We start from the raw sequence: 21,483 nt of genomic DNA, 5'->3' as shown, positions 1-21,483 counted from the left end.
TCTTGGCAGAGGACACCATCTGAGAGCAAAGCCTTGGTGGTGGACAGATCAGGCCGGGTTGGTTGGGCGTAGATTTGCCTTGAGCTCAGGGCCGTGAGGGGGAGAGGGAAGGAAGAGGACAGTCAGAAGGACCGGGACTCCTGGCTGAGAGGTGTGAACTGTATAGGAAATGGGGAGCCATGGACAAGAAAACAAGACTATTTCAGGAAGGTAGCCGAGAGGAGGGCCTGGGACCTTGAGAACCGAGGCCTCATGGGGAGGCCCTCGCTGAGGTCTGTGTTAATGGGGGGCTCACCTAGGAGGCTACTGGGGTTCATGCAGAGACAGGGCTGACTCTCACGTGGGAGGGAGCCGCCCCTGCCATCCCGGGAGTTGTGGAAGTATTATCAGAAAAGCTTTTTCAAGTCACACTTGCTGCCATACTCTTACCCTCCGTTACTACTGCCGCTGAGAATCATTGCCCACTTTTACGGGAGTCCTCAGTTGGCACCTTTGGAATCAAAGGTTCAGCCGTGAATCGGAGAAGGATGAGAAGAAGAGCAACAGAACGGAGGGCAGGAGCGGGATGAAGCCAAGACCTCTTGGGTGTCCAAGCTGAGTAAGCAGGAGTGTGGCAACGGGGCGACAGGAGCGAGGACGGGGGCAGGTGGCAGTGAGGAACACATGTTTGCCGTGGAGACAGCTGCGTGCTAAGTGGACCGGGTTTTTGTGGGCCAGCAACACTCCTGTGACGTATACCCGGTGTGCTTTGGTCGATAGCCAGATGTTTCCAAAATCGTAGCTCTGGTATGTAGTGGAAATTCAGAGGTAGCCGTGCTGCGGCGTGAGGCTCGAGCAGGCAGATGAGTAAGCGAAGAGTGTGGAAGGGCCTCCTTTCCGATCGCACCAGTGTGGTCCTGGGTTCCGCAGCCTCCTACCTCCACGGAAAATTGGATAACTCTGTCAGTGGTCCTTTGGGACCCAGAAGCTTCCAGGAGAGAGGGAGAAAGAAGCTCAGCCAGCACTGGCTATAAGGCGTTTCCTTTCTGGTCCCTTGTGACATGGAGACATCAGGCTGGTCTGTCCCCGGATGTCACCACCCAGGAGGCAGGTCTCATGGGGAACTTGTCTGGGCTGAGATTGTTATTAGGGTTTTCCCCCCTTACTTTAAACGTCTTTATCACGTACTCTTGAGTTGAATAAAGTACCATTTTCTTATATTCCTGAAGAGGTAAAAAAGTAAAAACCCAAGCAACTAGTAAGTGAGTAAGTCTGAGAATCTGTCAAAATGTGACCTTCCGTTTTCTTACCCTTGTCTCTGGATCCATGCAAAGCCATCAGGATTATTAAGGAAGGCAGAAGGTCGTCTGGGAATGGACTAATCTCACCATTAGTGGTCACCCAAATTTCTCCCAAGCATTGGTTTTAATTCAGAAGGGAGGGTCTCTCCAGGTTCTCTTTGCTGGGCTGGCTCAACTGTCCTCTTTTTCTCCCTGCAGTGGAATATGCCTCCCATTTCCCAAACGTCTGTACCCGCTCTTCGGGCACTGAGACCTGAGCCCCTGGCAGAGCTTGTTCTGCTTCGTCTCTTCAGTGCACCCTGCCTACCACACCCTCCCAAATCTCCGTCCTGCCTCAGTTTCCAGGAGTCTGGCCTTTGTACTCCATCCTCTGTAACATCCGTTTGTCGGTCTGCTGTGACGCCATCAGCCAGGGAGGCAGAAAGATGGGTTTGGGCCTCATTCAGCCTGGATTTGAATCTAGCTAGCAAGTCAGTGAATGTGTCTGAGCCTCAAGTTCTGATGTGTCAGAAGACTGTTGAGAGGCTGTGTTAGTTTCCTGGGGCCTCCATAACAAAGAGCCCACTGGGGGGGGGGGGCTGTGCTGTCTCACAGCTCTGGAGGCTTGACGTGCAAGATTGAAGCGTGGCCAGAGTTGGCTTCTCCTGTGGCCTCTTTATTTCCTTGGCTTGGAGGTGGTGGTCTTTCTTCTCTCTCCCCTTGGTCTTCCCTTGGACATGTCCCCTGTATCCTCATTGCTGCTTATAAAGAGCGACAGTCACACAGGATTAGGGCCCCCACTGTGAGACCTCATTCTACTTTAATTACCCATTTAAAGACCCGATCTCCAAATACAGTCACATTCCGAGGGAAGAGGGGTTAGGTCTTCAACAAGAGGGGTTAGGTCTTCAACGTAAGAATTTGGGAGGATACCATTCTGCCCTAAAAGATTAAGAAATGAGTTAAGTCAAGGGCCTGGCACCACTCTCTTCTTTGCTCGCCCTGGAGGATGCATTTTCTGGAGCAATGACTTTGGCTCTTTTATCTTGCCCTTTGCTTTTCGGGAGGATATCTACCTTTGGAGGTTTCAGATATCGTATGCCGACAGTGATTCCCAAATCCACGGTCAAGCTCCGTTGCTTTTGCCTTCTTTTCTGTGGCTTTGCTCTCAGCACAGTCGCCCCCCACTATCCAAGCTCTGGTGCTCGTGTTCCCTTCCTTCCCTCCCTTTCCACTGAAACCTGATGGATCGCCAAGTGCGATTCAGTGTATTTTACTAAATTCACTAAGTTTTCAGAGCAACTGCATCCTTTCTCTCTGACCATACTGTAAGGCTTGATTTAAGACCTTCCTCTTTTTTTTTCTCTCCGTTGGTTTCCGTCTCTTGGGGTTTTTTTTGTTTCTTGTTTTTCTGTGTCCAATAATTGTGCCCCAGGATTATTTTTCTGAAGTGTGATCTGATCATTCTGTCTGCTTAAGTCTTTCGGTGTTCCCCTTTTGTGGCATAAAAAGAAAGGAAACCCCTTTGCGTGGCCAGCAAATTCCTGCCTCCCCCGCCCTGGTCAGCCTCTTCTGCCTCCTCCAGCCACCTCCACCTGCTGCCTGGAAGACCCCTACCCTTTCAGGATCCAGTTTGAGGCCATCTTCTCTCTGAAGCATTCCCTAGCTAGTGTGTGTGTGTTGCGGGGGCGGGGGGGGGGGGGTAAAATATACGGTACACAAAATTTGCCATTTTAACCCTTTTTAAATATACAATTCAGTAGCATTGGGTCTTTACAACGTTGTGCAACCATCACTATTTCCAGAACTTTTTCATCCCCCCAAATACAAACTCAACCCATGAAGCAATAACTCCCCATTGCCCTCTCCCCCAGCCCCTGGAAACCTCTAATGTCCTTTCTGTCTCTGCGTACTTGCCTGTTCAAGACCTTTCCTATCAGTGGAATCCCACAATACCTGCCCTTTTGTGTCTGTCTTCTTTCACGGAGTAGAATGTCTTCAGGGTTTATCCATGATGTAGAAGTATCCACATTTCTTTTCTACGGCTGGGTAAGAGTCTCTCGCGTGTCTGACGTGTTGGGATTATCCATTCGTCTTTGTTGGATTCTCGAGGGGTTTCTGCCTTTTGGCCATTGTGAACTATGCCGCTGTGAACGTTAGCACCTATGAGTATCTGTCTGAGTCCCTGTTTTCGGTTCTTTGGGGAGCAGGAGAGCTAGGAGCGGAATCGTAGGATTCTGCAGCTTCTTGAGTCAGTCATTCCTTCCTCTCATTTTCCCAGAGCACACTGCAGGAGACTCTCCTGTGGTCATAAATGATTTAGAGCCATGCTTCCTGGGGCCACGTGCCACCTGCAGACCACTGTCTACCGAGCAGCAATCAGGCACACAGCTGTTGAACGACGACACGAATGAATGATAAGCAGGCAACCTAACCAGTCCTATTATGGGTGGTGACGGTCTCTACCAAAGAGTGTTTGCTATTAAGTCCCGCTTGTAATCAGCTGCCAAAGAGAAACAGCTTACTCATCTCTGTTAGGGTGGGAGAAAGGGCAGCATTTCGAGGCTAGGAGCTTGCCTGCAAGGGAGGCTCTGTGCGACAGCCTGAAGTATTTGAAATCCAGCCACAGTCCGAAGTACCAACCACATGCCGGCAGGGTTTGTGGCACGCAGTTGAGTGATATGTTCGTCTGAGATGTTTTTTAAAAGAAAATACAGATCACCAATAAACATCAAACAAGCCTTTTCTACCCCACCTTTAGACATTCCGTCCTGCCGCTATGCTGATAGAACGATCGTCTGACTTCGGGAAAACCTGGGGCGTGTACAGATACTTTGCCTATGACTGCGAGAGCTCATTTCCAGGCATTTCCACCGGCCCCATGAAGAAAGTGGACGATATAATCTGTGATTCCCGCTATTCCGACATCGAACCCTCAACGGAAGGAGAGGTTTGCTTGCTTTTCTTATTTTACATTCTACTTGCAAATCCTTTTTGATCATTGCAAAAATACCCATTATTCTTATATCTATTTTTAGGTGATATTTCGTGCTTTAGATCCTGCTTTCAGAATAGAAGATCCTTACAGTCCCAGGATACAGAGTAAGCTTGTTTTCGAATAAAAGTTTTGATGGAAAAGAGCAATCATGGAAGAACTCTTACCCAGAGCACTGCTACCTCGAATGTAAACATTCAGTGCTGAATCCACCTTCTCTTTCCTTTTATCTCCACAATACCCAATCAGAGATCCTTGAAATTGGCAGGAATCAAAGTGCTTGCTGATGGGGAACATGTTTTGATTAGAGTAAAATATTTATGTCATAAGTACTCAAACAATTATGCTGGTCGTAATACCTTATTTTAATGCTCAGTATAATATATATGTATATAAATATGTTATATAATGTATAAAATATATACTATATAATTTGGATATATTATGTAACATATGTATATATAAATTAGGGTACAGATTAAGCTGTTGTAGCAAAGTGTCCCAAAAAATACCGTGGTTCAAATAAAATAGAAGTTTCTCTTACGAAATCATCCAGAGGGCTTTCCCGAGAAGAAAGGTAGCTCAGTTGCTGCAAGTAGGCTTACCAGGTCAAATAAAGGATGAGGCCCAGTTAAATCTGCATTGGAGATAAATAGCAAGTTATTTTTTTTAGAATAACTAGATCCCACGGAGTACTTGTGACTAGTACAAGGATATCCCGTGCAACCTTTGTGGGTGGTGTGACTATGTCCCATGTAATATTTGAGACAGACTTTACTGAAAAAAATATTGTTTATCTGAAATTCAAATTTAACCGAGCAACTTGTATTTTTGTTGCTACATCTGGCAACCCTAGCTGTTAGGCCACCCAGTCCCTTCTGTCTTGTAGTCTTTATCTGCATGGTTGGAGCTGGACCAGCACTACCATGTTGTCCCAGCCTGTGGATTGGGAGGAAGAGAAGGGCAGACGACATGGAAGTTGTATGTCACTTCTGTTCACATCCCATCGACCAAACTTTGTCACGTGGCCAACCTCAAGTCACATGGGGAAACTTCTAGCTATTTGGCCATGTGCCCGCTCAAGCTCTTGCCTGGGGCTGTTCTTGTCAAAGGAAGAAACGAAAAAAGTACGGGGTGTGGGGGGGTGGGACTCAGAAGTGTCAGCCACGCTCAATATGCTCCGTCAGATGAGGGTGGTATTTCCATTTAACAGATGCGTAAACTGAGGCCCAGAGTTGGAATAATGTGCATAAGGGGACAATTAGATCCTGAACTCATATGTAATGATTCTAAATTTAGGGCTCTTTCCAGCATGTAACAACCATGCTTCTGTTATTACAGAATTACAGTTTGATCATCTTAGGAGGCAAAATATGCACTAATTAGAAGAACAGGGTTTGGTGTCCAACAGACTTGGGTTTAAATCCCACTTCCAGCAGATCGTGGCTCTGTGATCTTGGGCAAGTAATCTGCTTAAACCTGTTTTTTTTTTAGGCTCTGTTTTTTCATCTGTACGTAGAGATAGTAATATTGACCTGGGCATCATTATGGAGGGAAAATGAGTTCTAGCAACGACCTTCTGACTTGCCTGACCCACACACAGAAAGTGTTCAGTGAATTGAAGCAGCTGTTGTTCTTAATGCTGCCACGAGCCGTGGCCTGGGTCTTGCGTGGCCCTGGTCCCCGTACCTCAGTGAGGGGGTGAGACTCCCTCTCCTGCCGCGAAGGGGTAGTCAGCAGAGCAGAGGCAGGGCCGATTCATGCTGGTCGTTCCCCGCTGAGGAGGGCCCCATTTGACGCTAAGGCCCCCTAGACCCTCCCAGCGTGACGCGTGGAAGAGTAAAATGGAAGACGTCCAGGACCTATTGCCAGAAAAGTGCCGTTTCCCCACTTAAATTCATTTTACACGCGGCCCAGACTATCTCTGGTCTGCAGTTTACGCATTCATCCTGTTATAGGACAAATATTTATGGCACATCCAGGCCTGTGCTATCTCTGTGAGGCCCGCCCTCCCTGCTCTCGAAACCCAGTTGTGAGAAGCGTCCACACGGGCTCCGCGACGGACGCCCCTTGGGGGCCTGAAAGGACTCACGGTCTGCTCCTTCTTGGGTGACATTTGTGGGACTCGGGGAACGTGTCGCTATTATAATTCTCTTGTCTTTTGTTGTGAAATGGCCTCCGAAGATCTTGTGTGTGTTCGAGAGGCATCCATTTTAACTGACGATGCTTTGGTTGGACTCCGTAGTCCAGGGAACGACTAAAGTCTCTTCCGTTGTCCCTCTGTTGAGAGCTCGGGGCCGGACTTCGAGAGCGGTGCTGGCCTCACGCCCGCCGTCCGCGTGCGGGCTTGGCCGTCGTCGGCCGTGCCAGGCGGGAGGGGAAGGGGCGCGTTTGCTCTTCGGCGGGCTCCCACAAAGATCAGGCCAGGGGTCCTCGGCGCTCCGGCAGGCCGGCCGCTCGTCGGTGGGCGCTTGTGCTCGCTCTGTGCGGGAGGAAAGGTTGGCGTTCGCAGATTCCATCGGCTAAGCAGGACCACGCTTCCTCTGCTCAGTTGTGGTTTTACAAAGAGCCTCCGTTCAGTGCATGCACTCATGGACGGTCCCTTCCAACCCACAGCTGTGTCTGTAGTCTTCATTGTCCCCTGTGCATATAGTCGAAGTCGTTAAAATTGTATCTGGGCTTGGAAAGTCTCCGATGCCCTGGGCCAGCGCCCTGTTGTCCTGTGTGGTACTGATGAGAGTAAAGCTTAGGGGCCATTCCAGACTACACAGGACATGGGGGCACTGATGGACTCGTGAGACTTTCAAGGTCCACTTGAGTGAGAACAACTTAGCCATTGAGGGAAACGCTGGTGGAGCAGGATGAACGGCTCTTGGTTTATCAAGTTACCACAGAATATAAGTGGCAGCCCAACATCTGCAATAAGCATAGAACTATAGAGCCGGGAGAGGAGAAAGAGTAAGAGAAACTGATCCACAAGCAAACTTGAGGTTTAGGAAAAAACCACTTGCCCCAAGCCCTAATACTGAGCTCCTTTATGCTTATGGTTGACAAACGAGGGCGAAAAAGTGGGAGACTGTGATGTTGTGTCAAATGTGGTGGAGATCTTCTGTCCCTCAAGAGCGGTTATTCCATAGCGTTGAATCTGTTTTAGCAACTTGGATGTCATCTATGCGGTGGGAAATTTCAGACAGTGTTTTTTTTTTCCTCCAAAAATAAACACAAAAATGTTTCGTCCTAACTGTCTTGTAACAAGAGAATTGGAGTGTGTCGATAAACCCTTTCCCACCTGCATGGAATCCTCTGGTTTTGAGACCGACGCTCGTTGCTGTGGGCGTCAGATGATACCACAGTGGTTGAGATCCCTGTGTGCCAGTGGGTTCTGGCAGCCGTGCAGCTGTGTTCTTAAATTTCTCTGCTTTTGCACTTTTTCCTGAAACAGTCTGATGTTCTTTCTAAACTGCTGAGGAGGGAGCAGCCCTTCTTTCTTCCAGAGGCTGTCCCGTTAGGTCAAGCTTTACTGGTCTGGCCATCTAGACCACACAAAGGCGTAGCCTCTGGTTAAGCCATTTTTGTTTGTCATACCTTCTATAAAGAGATGTCATATAATTGCAAAAGAGGTATTGCTTGTTTGATCAGACTTCCCGTCTTCTTGGTGACCTTCACAGATCTCTTAAAAATCACCAACTTGCGAATCAAGTTTGTGAAGCTACACACTCTGGGTGATAACCTTTTGGATTCCAGAATGGAAATCAGAGAGAAGTATTACTATGCGGTGTATGACATGGTGGTTCGAGGGAATTGCTTCTGCTACGGCCATGCCAGCGAATGCGCCCCCGTGGATGGAGTCAATGAAGAAGTAGAAGGAATGGTAAGCAGGCAGTCTCGGGGGCTTGCTCCTTTATTTATTTTTTTAATATTTTATTTATTTATTTGAGAGAGAGAAACGGAGAGTACAGAGCGAGAGTGAGAAGTAGACTCTTTGCTGAGTAGGGAGCTCGATGTGGGGCTCGATCCCAGGACCCTAAGTTCATGACCCAAGCCAAAGGCAGACACTTAACCGACTGAGCCACCCAGGTGCCCCAGGCTTTCTCCTTTAGACAGATGATCCCCAAAAGCAATTTGAAGCTAGTTTTACCTTAAACCTTTTACCATTTCTTGGGGTTTTATTTTTCCAGACGGACTTTTAGCTCTTTCCACCACACTGGTGGTTGATGGCTGGTTTTCTCTTTGCTAACTTTCTGGGGCTATGAGAATCTAAGGGCTATTCATGTCAGAGACAAAGAATTAATTTTTGGAAATTGTTGCAGGAAGCTGCTGCTACGGTAGATGTTTTTTGAGTCAATAAGGATGAAGAGGTTTTCTAAATAGCCATCACATCTTCCTTCCCTTTAGGGAAGATTAGACACCACAAGCATTCCTGTCTCTATGCAACAAGGCATGAAGTGGCCCCGGCCCAGAGAACTGGGGCATTTGAACCTGGAACCGCAGGATATGATTGAGGAATCCAGTGGGCTTTGTTTCTTTACATGTTTCTTCTCGTTTTATTCTTTTTCCACTTTTATGCTGTGTTGTCAATTCATGTACTTCTAAAAATTGGGGATTTGGGTGTTTCGCCAAATGGATAAACTTAGGGTATTTTGGCCATTTCTCAGTGAACTGGTAATTCTTACAGACCCGTAGGATTTTAGAGCTAAACGGGATTTACTCCACGGGCTATCCTTATTAGAAGGGAGTGGGGATTAAATAGCTCCCCGGGGGGCCCTAAGTCAGGGGCAGATGGAAATTCATGTCTAGCTCTCCTGAGTCTGCCCCAGGGTTCCTTCCGTTATGGGACTCTGGGCCTCCCTTGATGAAGAGTGTGCCTGCCTGCCTTGGAAAGGAAAAAGCTGTTTGCTTTTCCAAGATGCTTAGTCCTCATCTGAGAAGGTCCAGGAGCGCGTGCATTCAGCCGGCTGAACTTCTCCCCATTTGCTCCACTTAGAACACTTGCCCCGTAGATAAAGTTGCATTTTTAGCAGAGCCTAAAGGGAGGACATGTCCTTGTAATCTCGTTGCTGTATCTTTCAGAGAATGCTAGGTACGTAGTGTTTACTTTTCAGCATAACAAATCTGGCGTGTAGCTCATGTCCCGTAGTCTTGTCACTATCCGCGGTCTCCGTGCAATGTGCTGTTGGCTCAGACATTGTGTAGAGTCCTGTGCTGTGTGCTTTGGAACCTTTTTTTTTTTTAATTCTGTGTAAAACTAGCTTGGAAAGGGACGATTTTACTCTTTTGCTCACTTGCACTCCTGTCAGTTTGGGCCCAGGGCGGACCTGTCCTGTTCCTGAATTCCATTCTGTAGAAACTAGTGTGTTACGGTGAGGTGCCCATGCACACATGTATTTGGTAGATGGAAAAAATTCATCTTTTATGTGCCTCGGGGGGCTTCAGCATAGCTTGCTGGAGACATCCTGGGCCCTTCATCAAGCAAAATAACTTGTATTCTTTTTCCTCTGAGGTTTTCTATTTCCTTTCTTAAAAAAAAAAAAAAAAAAGGTGAATGTGGTAAATGATTAATATTTTTGAATCTTGTTTTGGTTTGGAAAAACAATGGAGTTCTGTGCCTGAAGTCAAAAACAAAACCAAAGAAGAAAAAACCCATTCTTTTATGTGGCATAGTGGTGAAGCTTGCAGTAATGTGAGTCGGTTTCCAGGTGGTGTATGTACATTTAATTCTGCGTTATAACTTTTGTTGATTTCTCTTAAAATAGGTTTCTTTGGGGCATAGATTTTTGTCTTTTTTTTTTTTTTTTTTTACTCTTAAGTAACCAGTTGTGTGTGTGTGTGTGTGTGTGTGTGTGTGTGTGTGTGTGTTTTAATTCTTAAGTGACTGATGTTACGCATCTGGGTTCTTTTCATCGATACTTCGAGAAAACAGTACTTGAGTATCTGTTAGAGTAGGAACTGTTCCTAGAGGTGGGAGTCGGAGCCATCAGAAAGACGGAACTCACTATGGAGAGGGACAAAATAAAAACAGATCCTCATTGTGGGGAGCTGGAGATGAGGATTAGAATGAAAAGGGGTTTATATCTTCCATTGGCCGTGGAGAAAGTCTGGCCATCGGTTGCTCTCTTACTTTGCTCTTTGCTGTTTTTCTGACTTGCAAGGTTCACGGGCACTGCATGTGCAGGCACAACACCAAGGGCCTGAACTGCGAACAGTGCATGGATTTCTACCACGATTTACCTTGGAGACCCGCTGAAGGTCGAAACAGCAATGCTTGTAAAAGTAAGTCTCCAGCAGAGGGGCATTTGGAATCCCCTCAGGCTCGTATCCATTTTCTGATTAGAGCCGCTATAATGGTACCTTAGTTTGCAAAAGGAAGAAACGTTATTACCCTTTGGCCAGTTTCGCCCGGAAATTCTTAGGAGACCAATATCCACTCAGTTCAGTGAATGCACGAGCATGCCGAACAGCAGCCCGTGTGTTTGGCAGATTTCATAGAAGGTGGAGATGGTGTCCCTGACATTGTACCTGTCTTGAAGGTAAGATGACCATGAGAGAAAAACGAAAGAAAAATATGGCATGGTAGATCACTAAGGCCTAAGAGATACGGAGTAGAGTTTTTGGCCTTGTTTCTATGCCAGCCCGGCTGCAGCCCATGGCACATGGCCAGCCAGCCCACCCAGGGGTATTCTCTGGGAAGACATGTGGTTTGAAACCCTCCCCCAGCATCCCCCACAGTGGTTCTGCTATACTTTCCCCTCAAGGAGGAGCAGTGTGCCTGCCCCTTCCCCCACTGAGGACTGTTCTAGAAGTTCAGAAACCAGGGAGGGCTGGAGTGAGCGAGGTTTGTTAGTAAGTACAAGCCAGCAACCTTTGATGAGAGCCAAGATTGTCTTGGTAAGAAGAAGAAAGAGGGGTGGGGGGAAAGTAGGGAAAGAGGGTGGGGAAGGGGGAAAGAGTCCAGATAAGGAGAACACAGAGCACAAGGCCCCAAGGACATTCCTGTGACCAACACAGAGTCTACGCTGGGGAAATGATTCCAAGGTTTAATTCAACCGGTGCATGGCGGGTGCTTGTCTGCTAGGCACTGAGGACGTGTCACTGGGTATAACACAGCCCCTCCCTGCGGGAGGTTGTGTTGCAGGGGGAGACCAAGGAGGCCAGAGTGTAGAGCCCAGGGAGGACCAAGCCGAGCTAAGCTTCATTTCCAGAAGACCGGAGTCCATGTGGGTCACTGAGCAGAGAGTGAGAGGATATGAAAGCTGGGTTGGACAAGGGGACTGCCCGGTGGGCCCGCAGAGGGTCAGCGTGCGTGGAAGGCCGGCCAGATGGCTCTTCTGATGAAGAGCCTAGTCGGGTGTGCTTCTGGGAATGGGGAAGAAGGGAACCCCCTTCCTCAAAGCCGGCAGCCCAAGCGGGCTTTTCCAGAAAGTATGGCCTAGGAGATCCTCTGGGGTGAGGCGCTCCCCGGTCCGAGCCCGTCCTCCACCTGGTGGCAGCCTCCTCTTAATAAGCCACCAAGGGGACTTTCCCCAGAGGTTTTTACTTTTTAGCCCACTGTCTTCCTATGCGAGCAGATTCATATTTCAGAAAGCTCACCCTTGGAAAGCTTCCAGCATGTCAGTTGGACGTGTCCTTTGTCACGGGTGCCTCATTGTTAATTGCCATGTTGCCCGAACTTCATCCCTGGTTTCCAGAATGAGCCTCTTCCCAGCAACCCCATCCTCCATCGGTAAGTTGACTCCAAGGGCTTTTCTTGACGCGGGTCTTGTCGCGCAGAGTGTCACTGCAATGAACATTCGAGCTCCTGCCACTTTGACATGGCGGTGTACTTGGCCACTGGAAACGTCACCGGAGGGGTGTGTGATGACTGTCAGCACAACACGATGGGACGCAGCTGTGAGCAGTGCAGGCTGTTTTACTTCCAGCACCCGGGGAGAGACGTCCGGGACCCGAACGTCTGCGAACGTATGTGGGGAAACAGCTTGACGTAGGGCCTCTCAACTGGAATAGCCAGGGGGTCACCATCCTTCTCTCGGGAACCCTGGTGTGAGCAGCGGACTTGCTTTATTTTAACCGTAGTGTAGGATGCTGAAGCAGTCTTGCCGTCTTGCCTTCATTGTGTTCTTTGTTCTTCTTAGGCTGCACCTGTGACCCAGCTGGGTCTCAGAACGGGGGGATCTGTGACAGTTACACGGACTTTTCCACCGGCCTCATTGCTGGTCAGTGCCGGTGTAAGTTACACGTGGAAGGGGAGCACTGTGAAATTTGCAAAGAAGGCTTCTACGGTTTAAGTGCTGAAGATCCGTTCGGTTGCAAATGTAAGTACGTTTGTGAAAAAGGCTGGGAGTTCTCGTGTATACGGTTCCCGTTCTGCTTTGCAGTTCTAAATCCAGACTACCCCTTGGCGCTCACTGGGTGTGTGTTTCTGTACTTCGTTTTATCTCTAATAAAGCTTGTGCTTGCAATCCTCTGGGAACGATTCCTGGCGGGAGTCCTTGTGATTCTGAGACCGGTTACTGCTACTGTAAGCGTCTGGTGACAGGACAGCATTGTGACCAGTGTCTGGTAGGTGAATCCTAATTACGTGGGACGGGTGGTTTTGCATGTGACATGGTTCGCTCTTGTAGGGTCTACCGTCAGCCTTCTTTGTAAATATGAGAAGACGCAAACAATTCACAGAAGAATTACTCATGAATAATTTTGACAAGATAGTCACCATTGCTGTTAGAACTGTGAAATAAAACCCCAGTGAAATACCATTTTTATAGACAAAATTAACAAGTTTTTTAAAAATGGGGTTGCTAACTATTAGGACATAATGAGGGTCTGGTTCTCTAAGCTGTTGATGGAGATGCACATTGGTTCATAGTTGGCAAGAAAAGCATTTTGGAAGTACGTTATCAGTAGCCTCTAGAAATGCGCATACCCTTTGACCCGGTAATCCCACTTCTGGGAATCTTTCCTAATGAAATAAGCAGAAAATTGGACAGAGACGTAGTCACCAGAAAACTCATTTCGTCTCGTACTAATCATAGCCAAAAAACTTGGAAGCAACGATGGGGAAAATAGTTAAGTAAATTTGGGGGATTCTGTGCAGTGTGGTATTTGGTTGCCTTTGAAAATGACAATAACATGACGAAATGCTCTTGCTGGTATATTAAAAAAAAAAAAAAAAACCCACAGGATGTGAGTAGTATCTTGATTGTGCAGGAAAAAATTGCATCAAGAAAAACAAAATCTGGAAGGAAATCCACCAAAAAGTTCACTGTAGTGATTCTGGGTAAAGTGACTACAAGAGTAATTTTTTAAATCGCCCTGTATCTTTTATAACATTCTGGCAATTTCATTTATAATTTGTGCGAGGGGGTCCACTGACCCCAAATTATGTCCATGACCTGTAAATATGTATATTTGCGTATATCCAGATAGATTCTTAACATAAATTTCTGGAAGTCTGGTTTAAATGAGTGCGCCTGGCTTTTATCTGCTCATTAGGAAATGCCTATTTGTCGAGGTACAGAGAGATCTTCTCCTCTGGGTAGATTCTGTCTTATTTCTTTTTATTTCCATCTCCAGTGCACTCAGGATTCAGTGATCTCACCTTTTACTTGTGAAAATACTTGCTTTATGCTGTTTGGACATAGATAAGTCCTTTGAAGAGCTTTGCTTGTGGAGTTTCTGACAGGCTGAACTCAGGGAAAATGCCAAATATTTGCCAAAACTCTCTTAGTGCCAGAGCACTTGTAATGAAGAAAATTGGCAACTTAGCTGCTCGCTCTTGTTTACTCTCAGACAAAGGCTATTTGCTCAGGAGAGAAACTCCTCAGATCTGGCGTTGGGTGGTTATGACCCCAGCGACCTGTGGCCTGGGGTTTAGTTGAGAACGCTCATGCTCGTTGCCCTTAAAGGCTTTCTGCTTGCACGGCAGGAAAGAACATTTGGAGGAACAAGCAGGACACGCCATAACTTGTTTCTTGTTGAGTCTATTGTGTAATGACAGGAACCCACCTTTAGACGTTAAATCTTTTGTTGTGCAGCCAGAGCACTGGGGCTTAAGCAATGATTTGGATGGATGTCGACCTTGTGATTGTGACCTTGGAGGGGCCTTGAACAACAGGTGAGTGAAGCCACACATACACTCTTGTTTGTGCTCGGTCCCCTCAGAGAGCCCTTACGGTCTCCAGGAGCAGCATGACAGTATCTCTGAAGAAGGGGCACAAAGTATAGGCACCTTTAGTTTACCTGGGGTCTTAATGCTTTCAAAGATTTAGTCATTCTGAGGGTTAGCTTTGAAGACTCCAAGTATGTTTAGGTTTCTTAGTTTTTAATAGTGTTGTTGTACTTTATGGAAACGATGTGTGCCCATTAAAAAAAAAAAATTCCCAGGTGCCTGGGTGGCTCAGTTGGTTCGGCCTCTGCCTTTGGCTGAGGTTATGATGCTGGGGTCCTGGGATCGAGTCCTGCATTGGGCTCCTTGCTCAATGGGGAGCCTGCTTCTCCTCTTCTCGTCCCCCCCAACTCGTGCTCTCTCTTTCTCTCAAATAAGTAAATCTTAAAAAAAAAAGAAAAAATTAAAACAATGGAAAATGAACTCCCATTTGGATTTGTGTTAAGGATCTTTTCATTTTCTTCTTTCTGGTTTTATTTTTTTCTTTCCAACTTCCAAGTCTATTGGTGAAAATTGCATGTAATTGTTTTTAGTTATCGAAACACGTTGGTGTCCCTTGAAGAGGTGAGACGTGAGGCTCTGCCAGAGATGAGTCCCAGTCCGCATTTGGCAAAGATGTTAGATTCGTGGGAGTGAAATTAACCACCTCTGACTCAAAGAGAATTTCGGTCTCTGTTTGTAACTGGGTCAGATTGAGAACATCTGGCAGAGAGTGTAAGTGACTGCTGAGGGGTAGGCAGATGTTTCCTTGTGGCCTGACTCTCCCCTGAGACAGCAAGCTGAACTCATCAAGCGAGCTCCATACTAAAAACCCCCGACTCTCCCAAGATTATTTCCCAACACCATAGTAGTCTGCTGGGAGGGAATGGGATTTTAGGCAGCAAGAACATCTTCTCTTTGGCCTCCGTATCTGGGGTTATTCTGTTCCAGGTACTGCAGTAACTCGGTACAGCATGTAGCCTCTGGAACTCCAGGGTGAATTTCTGTTCTTAGAAAACCTCCAGAGGGGAGGAAGCAAGGACAATTCCATAAAAGCAGGGAAGACAAACTTCTGGAATCACTTCTCCAGCTTTCCTTTGTGACTCCCCGAATACCTGCTGCTTCCTTTAGTCATTGCTTGCTCAACGCAAAGGTGTCATCATTCCAAAAATTCTTGATTAGATGAAAGGGGCGTACACGGTTCTCCACATGTCATAAACTCAGGAATGTCCTATGTGCCTTTACCCTAAGTGGTTTCTGTTCCTCACTCCTTTCCTGTTTCTCTATTCCACATGTTTCCTGTCTTTAAATCCGCCCACACAGAGCCCCTGGCCTGTCCCTTGTTCCTCCTGTGAGAATTTCTAGAAATCTTGTGCTGATCAAGAGAGTTTGCAAAGTAAAAAAATTTAGTGAAGATCTTAAAGCAGGGAATTTGACATTCCTCGCGTGATTGATGGGGTGCCCTATCTTTTAGCATCACTGGTGGGGAAAAGAAGGAACGTTAACAGATTTCTCTCCTCGTGTGACTCTGCGGTGTTTGGTACTGGTCCTCTTCAGTTTTCCCCCCACAAGGACCTTCTCTAGGAGTCCCGTAGGGTAATAGAGGCTCTAACGAAGTCTTCCGAAGCACCGATTCTCCAAGGAGCATGCGTGGTGTGTAGCGGGCACTTAGGAGAGACTCGCTGAATGATTTGTTGCATCCATGCGTAAATATCTGATGATATTCCTTTGCTCTGCCTTGGGTACACAGTAGGTATGGAATAAATGTTGATCAAGTAAAAGAGTTCAAGAAACAAGATATTTACGATGTAAAAACAAAACATGCATTCTGTATCGCACTGGCAATTCTTAGATGTGATCGCAGACCTTCCCTAGGTACTTTGGCCAGGGACAGAATTGAGCGTAAAAACCATGTGAAGCGGAAGAGGTTTAAAAATGTTTTGTGTGATGAGCCGTGGATTTTTTTGTAGAGCAAGAGTTTATGAATCCATGTCTATTATGTTGACAGGTAATCTGGATTTTGGAATATTTTAATGAAGTAAGCCCTAATTTAAATAATATGACTTAAGGCCAGGCTAATGGTGCTTTGCCTAGTAGGTAACCTACTTTAATAAATAAATCAGAATGGTTGCTAGGTAAACGTTCCTCGTAAATGTTTGAAAACTATATACAACTTTATAGCATGCCTCAAAATTATTGCATCAATGCAGTTTAGAACTTTGGGGTCTGACTTGAAGCTCAGCACTCTGTTGAAGATTCCTGCTTTCTGGACTGAGGTCCGCAGGCCGCCCTTGGGGTTTCAACACCACATTCCTTCTGCATCTCTTTTAGGACTTACTTCATCCTGCTCTGTATTGTCGCTGCTAGTATCTTAAAAGGTCTCTGGACAGAGATTGTGTCTTACTTGTTTTTGCATCTGTCTCCATACTCAACGTTGTGGGCCTTGCAGGGGCTCAATAAATGAAATTTATTATACTTTAGAACAAGAGCAGAAGTTAATCCTAATAAAGAGATGACAGAACACATTTAAGAAAGTATCCTAATTGGTTGCATGTTGGGAGGGAAGCTACCCTGGCAGAATGGATGGCGTTGAGTGCTGATCAATGTGGAACCATTTTTATCTATAATCAGAATTATGGGAGGGATACCTGTGTTGAACAGTGTGTGGTTCTCATGAGTGATTATTTTCCTTTTTTGTGCTAATTTCTTAGTGATAGAGAAAAGTTGAAACTATACAGTATTTTCTCTGCTTATCACTATTTAAAGTTTTTATAAGTAAGTGGCTAATTTCTACATGTATGAGAAAACAGTTCTTAGTATGATCTTGGCCTTCACCCATTGAGGGAAAAATCGGGCTTGTATCAGTTTTCTGTTGCTGGCATAGTGAATTACTGCAATTCCGTGGCCTGGAACAACATAAGGTAATTATCTTACAGTTCTGAATGTCAGACATGGCCAGTCTCACTGGAATAAAATCAGTGTTGGTAGGGCTGTGTTTCTCTCTGAAGGCCCTCGGGGAGAAACTCTTTCCTGCTCATCGGAGTCGTTGGCAGAATGGGCAGAATTCCGTTTCTTTCGGTGGTAGGATGAGGTTCCTGACATCCCCCCGGCTGCCCGCTAGGGGCCATTCTCAGCTTCTAGAGGCTGCCCACATCCCTGAACTCATAGCTTCCATGTTCAAAACCAACCACAGGGGGTCAAACCCTCAAGTCACATCTCCCTGACCCACTTCTCTGCCTGCCTTTTCTACTTGTAAGAAATCATGCAATTAGACTGAGCAACCCTGGATAATCTCCCCATGTCGAGGTCCCCTCCCTCCCATCAGCAGCCACCCCCCGCTGCCAGGCGAAGTAACATAGCCACAGATCTGGGGGGTGAGGATGTGCACATCTTTGGGGGCCATTATACTGCCTGCCCCGGGGCCTGACTTATTTTGTCTTATATCATTATTCTACCTTACTGATCCCCCAAATGGAATCTGTATCTAGTCACAGAGAAATTTGGTGGGGTGTATGGGGCTGGGGAGGGGGGGACGTATAAACTTATCGAAGGTACCATTTCTATGTGACGGGATTTTTACTTGAACACAGGAAGGGTAATTCCATGTCATCTTCTGTCTCACTATGCAGGAGGTAGGATTCGAGCTTCGTCTTTGGAAGCTGAGAGAGGTTTGGGAGGTGTGATGGGGGGCAGGAGGGCCTTCTAGTGGGGATGAGGGAGACGGGTGAAGGCACAGAGATGGGGTGCGTGTGGCACGTGATCAAGACCTGGTCTGACCATGACGGGCTCCGCTCACGTTCCTCCATAACCCTTCTTTGCACCTGTCATTCCTGCCCTCTCTCTGTGTGTCATGGTTCTTGGCCACCTTCGGAGCATGGCCTCCGCGACCCCTCCCCAGTCCCCCAACCAGGTGAACGGTGGTTCCTCTGCAGCCTGAAAGCTTCGCTTGTGGCTGTTGGGGCACTTGCTGCATTTTGCTCTGTTGTTGTGGTCGCTTGCTCGACTATTTATCTCCCCAGTTAGACGGTAAGCTCTTTAGGGCAGGGACTATTCTCCCTCCATTTGTCTTCTTCCGTATCCTTTCAAAATAATGGAGTTACCAAAGAAGTAAGGATTGATTCCGAAGACAATTGACAATGGACTAAAATGTGAGCGTACTGACAGCAGGAAGCACGGCTCCCAGGGCCAGTGTTTGCTTGGTCAATATTTGCGAAAGACAGTGAGCGGTGTGGCTCATCGGAAAGCAAAGGGCAGGCTCTAGAAAGCGCAGCCGCGGTTTTCGGAGGCTGGGTCGTCGAGGCTGCTGGCCACCAGACAGAGGCATCACGACTTGAGAAAAGCAGAGAAAAAACAGTTGTGGGTTTTGATGAAGGCAGTGCTGGGGGAAGATTGGGTTGGCGGTGGCTGGTGGGATGGTATGGTGACATGCTGGACCATGGGAGTGACAGGTGTGGCTTGATGGCATGCTGGACCGTGGCAGTGGCAATGAGAGGACCCTGCTGAGTGGAGAGACACTGTGAAATAAGACTTGGGTATCGAGGATGGAGGACAGGGAAGGTCATGTCTCAGCCCAAATCAGAAGAATTTTAAATCTGACAGAAATAGCAGAGCTGAAGGAATGTCCACGTGAGAGGTGACAAGCAGTTGGGGACGAAGCAGAGGCAGAGAGGACAAGCGGGCCAGCGAGGGGAGTGTCCCCTTCGTGGCTGGAAACGCACAGGCAGGGCCCAGCAGAGTCAGGGCCAGAGGAAGCCGCAAGAACGCGTTCATTAAAGGACTGGGTGTCCAAGTGGAGCCGGGCCTGTGGGAGACAACCCTTGGCCACCGTGGACACAGAGGCGCGTGATCGCAGGGCAGGTGTACGGGACCTCCTTTCACGTGTTGGGTTCTCGTGAGTTGTTCCATGTTCAGAAGTAGGAGTAGGGTGTCTGCTTGTCGTCTGTACCCTCCCCTTCATTTGCTTGCTCTCCAGTGATGGTACGTGAAAAATCTAGTCATTTTCTTTGGGGGTTCGTGTTTTTACACACGTGTTCCCTCAGGAAGTGTCTGTCTGCTGGGGAGGAAAGAAGGATTTTCTCTTGTCCATGGGACGTGATGTCTGATGCCTGCATTTTTGCAGATGGCTGTTGTGCGTGGACTGTGCCAGAAGAGGCCTAGGTCCCACTCGCAACGAGGGTTCCTCCTCTGGGAATCGGCTGCGGGATGTTAGCGCTTGTATTCCCGTGTGGCAGGAGCCATTCACATGATCTGCGGGAAGAAGACTTGGGTGGGACCGGGGGAGGGCTGTGGGGACACTGGTGACAAACCTCGGAGCGTTCCATCTTCCTGGGAGTTGTGACTTGCCTTGGATACTTGGTTCAAACTGAACTTTGGGATTTGAACTTTGGGAATGGGTTTCAAGTAACGATTCCAAACCCCATCTTGACTTGAACGAAGTAAGAATGGGTGCCTATAATTTGGCTTTACCTTGTACCCAAGGAAAGAGAGACATAGCCTGAGAACAAAATGAGTACATGACAGTCTATCCAGAGGCCTTTATTACCTGAAACCGTATGTTTAATTAAAAAAAAAAGTTTTATCTTTTACACGAAATCCCCTATTTTTCTTTTTTTAACATTTTTTATTCAGAATGCGTGTCCTTCACGCATCTATTTGTCCCCCCGTGTTGGAGCGTGCTGTGTGTGCAGGGCGCGGGGCCCGGCCCCGTGACGGGGAAACGGGCATGACTGAGGTGACGGCGGCACAGGCCGAGCTTTTAAGCAGTTGCCCGTCTAGCAGGGGGTCCGATGGGTCTGTCAGTAGATGCGCTACGAGAGAGGAAGCGATACACGTCTGAACCACACAGAGAACAGCAGGGACCTCCGAAGGCAGCACTCGAGAACAGCAGGAACCAAAGACGACGCCACGAGAGGGACGAATGTTGGGCTGGGCTTTCAGAGACCAGGAGGTTTGAAAACACAGCGCCTCCGCTTTCACGAGCAGCTACTACGTGACAAGCTGTGTCGTACGTGTTGTGACCGCGTGGTTTCTCCTGCAGGGACGTGGTGGCAGGAGAGAGAAGGTGGTTCGTTCTGTGGGGTGGAGAGTGTTAGGTGATGCCACAGTAAGAGTCCTTTGTGAGCTGAATCGCGAAAGCACCGGTGGCTCTTTGCTGGGTGACTAGGGGACGAGGGTATTCAAGGCTGCAGGAGCGACGTAAGCCAAGGGAAGGGGTCTGCATCACCCTGCGCATGGGAGAAACTGTAACGGCTCCATACGGTTGGAGAAGTGAGGGGAGAGGTAGAGAAGGGCCAGACTGTGGAAGCCTGGTGCACCTGCTTAAGGCCCGGAAGTGATACGGTCGATGCGTCTCAGGAAGGTCATTTGGGCAGCGAGCTGTGTGGGCGGTGGTAGTCTAGGCTGGGAGGCTGGAAGATTGGCCACAAGGACACCGATGAGAAGGCTGGAACCGACTTTACTGCGAGTGAGGGAGTGAAGAAAGGCATGGCACAGCCAGTGGAAAGAGGGAGGAGACGTGCCAGAGGCTAGGCTGTGAAGTCACAGAATTGGGTTCCTGATTAGATGTGAAAGACTTAAGAGAGTAACTTGTAGGTTTCTGACTCGGTCGACTTAGCGGCTGGCAGTGTCCTCTGCCCAGCAGAGAACAGGGGAGGGGTGGAGTGTTGCTCTTTGGGATCTGTCCTTAACCTTGGGGACTGCCGAGTCCGAGCCGACCTTCTAGAAGTTGCATCTTCAGGTCTGAGGTGCAGGAAAGAGATTGCAGTTGGAAATCAGGCACAGAAGATATAAAAGATCGAAGCAGGAACGTGGTGGTACCCACAGAAGAACGTGGTGGTACCCCCAGAAGAACGTGGTGGTATCCACAGAAAACCTCAGCATGGTGTGGGTGGGGCGGGCTGAAGAAAGACAAGCAAGATGGAACCGGAAAGACCAGGTCATGGGGAGCTTTCAGCTCCAGAGTTTGCGATTAATTCATAGGCAGGATTTTTCCCCCCACATACTTATTTTCTGAAAGAAATAAGAAAACCCTACCTGAATATTTCAGCCATTTGATGTTTAGTAGAAAATGTAGAAGTGTGTCAGGTGGGTTC

General features: G+C 47.7%; 1 protein-coding gene across 1 annotated transcript in view; it reads left to right on the top strand.

The window, feature by feature from the left end:
• LAMB1 (laminin subunit beta 1) overlaps positions 1 to 21,483 on the top strand; it is a 66,423-nt gene that overhangs the window by 9,025 nt on the left and 35,915 nt on the right. Inside the window, 8 exon segments of the mRNA XM_045793474.2 lie at positions 4,021 to 4,209; positions 4,298 to 4,361; positions 7,923 to 8,125; positions 10,404 to 10,524; positions 12,022 to 12,210; positions 12,384 to 12,563; positions 12,698 to 12,810; positions 14,283 to 14,362. Of these exon segments, the coding sequence (XP_045649430.2) occupies positions 4,021 to 4,209; positions 4,298 to 4,361; positions 7,923 to 8,125; positions 10,404 to 10,524; positions 12,022 to 12,210; positions 12,384 to 12,563; positions 12,698 to 12,810; positions 14,283 to 14,362 (1,139 nt within the window).

This window comes from Ursus americanus, chromosome 3 (genome assembly GCF_024610735.1).
Source record: "Ursus americanus isolate L20-20 chromosome 3, mUrsAme1.1.p, whole genome shotgun sequence".
Taxonomy (NCBI): domain Eukaryota; kingdom Metazoa; phylum Chordata; class Mammalia; order Carnivora; family Ursidae; genus Ursus; species Ursus americanus.
Note: the sequence above shows the minus strand (reverse complement) of the source record. Positions and strands in the feature narration are given on the sequence as shown.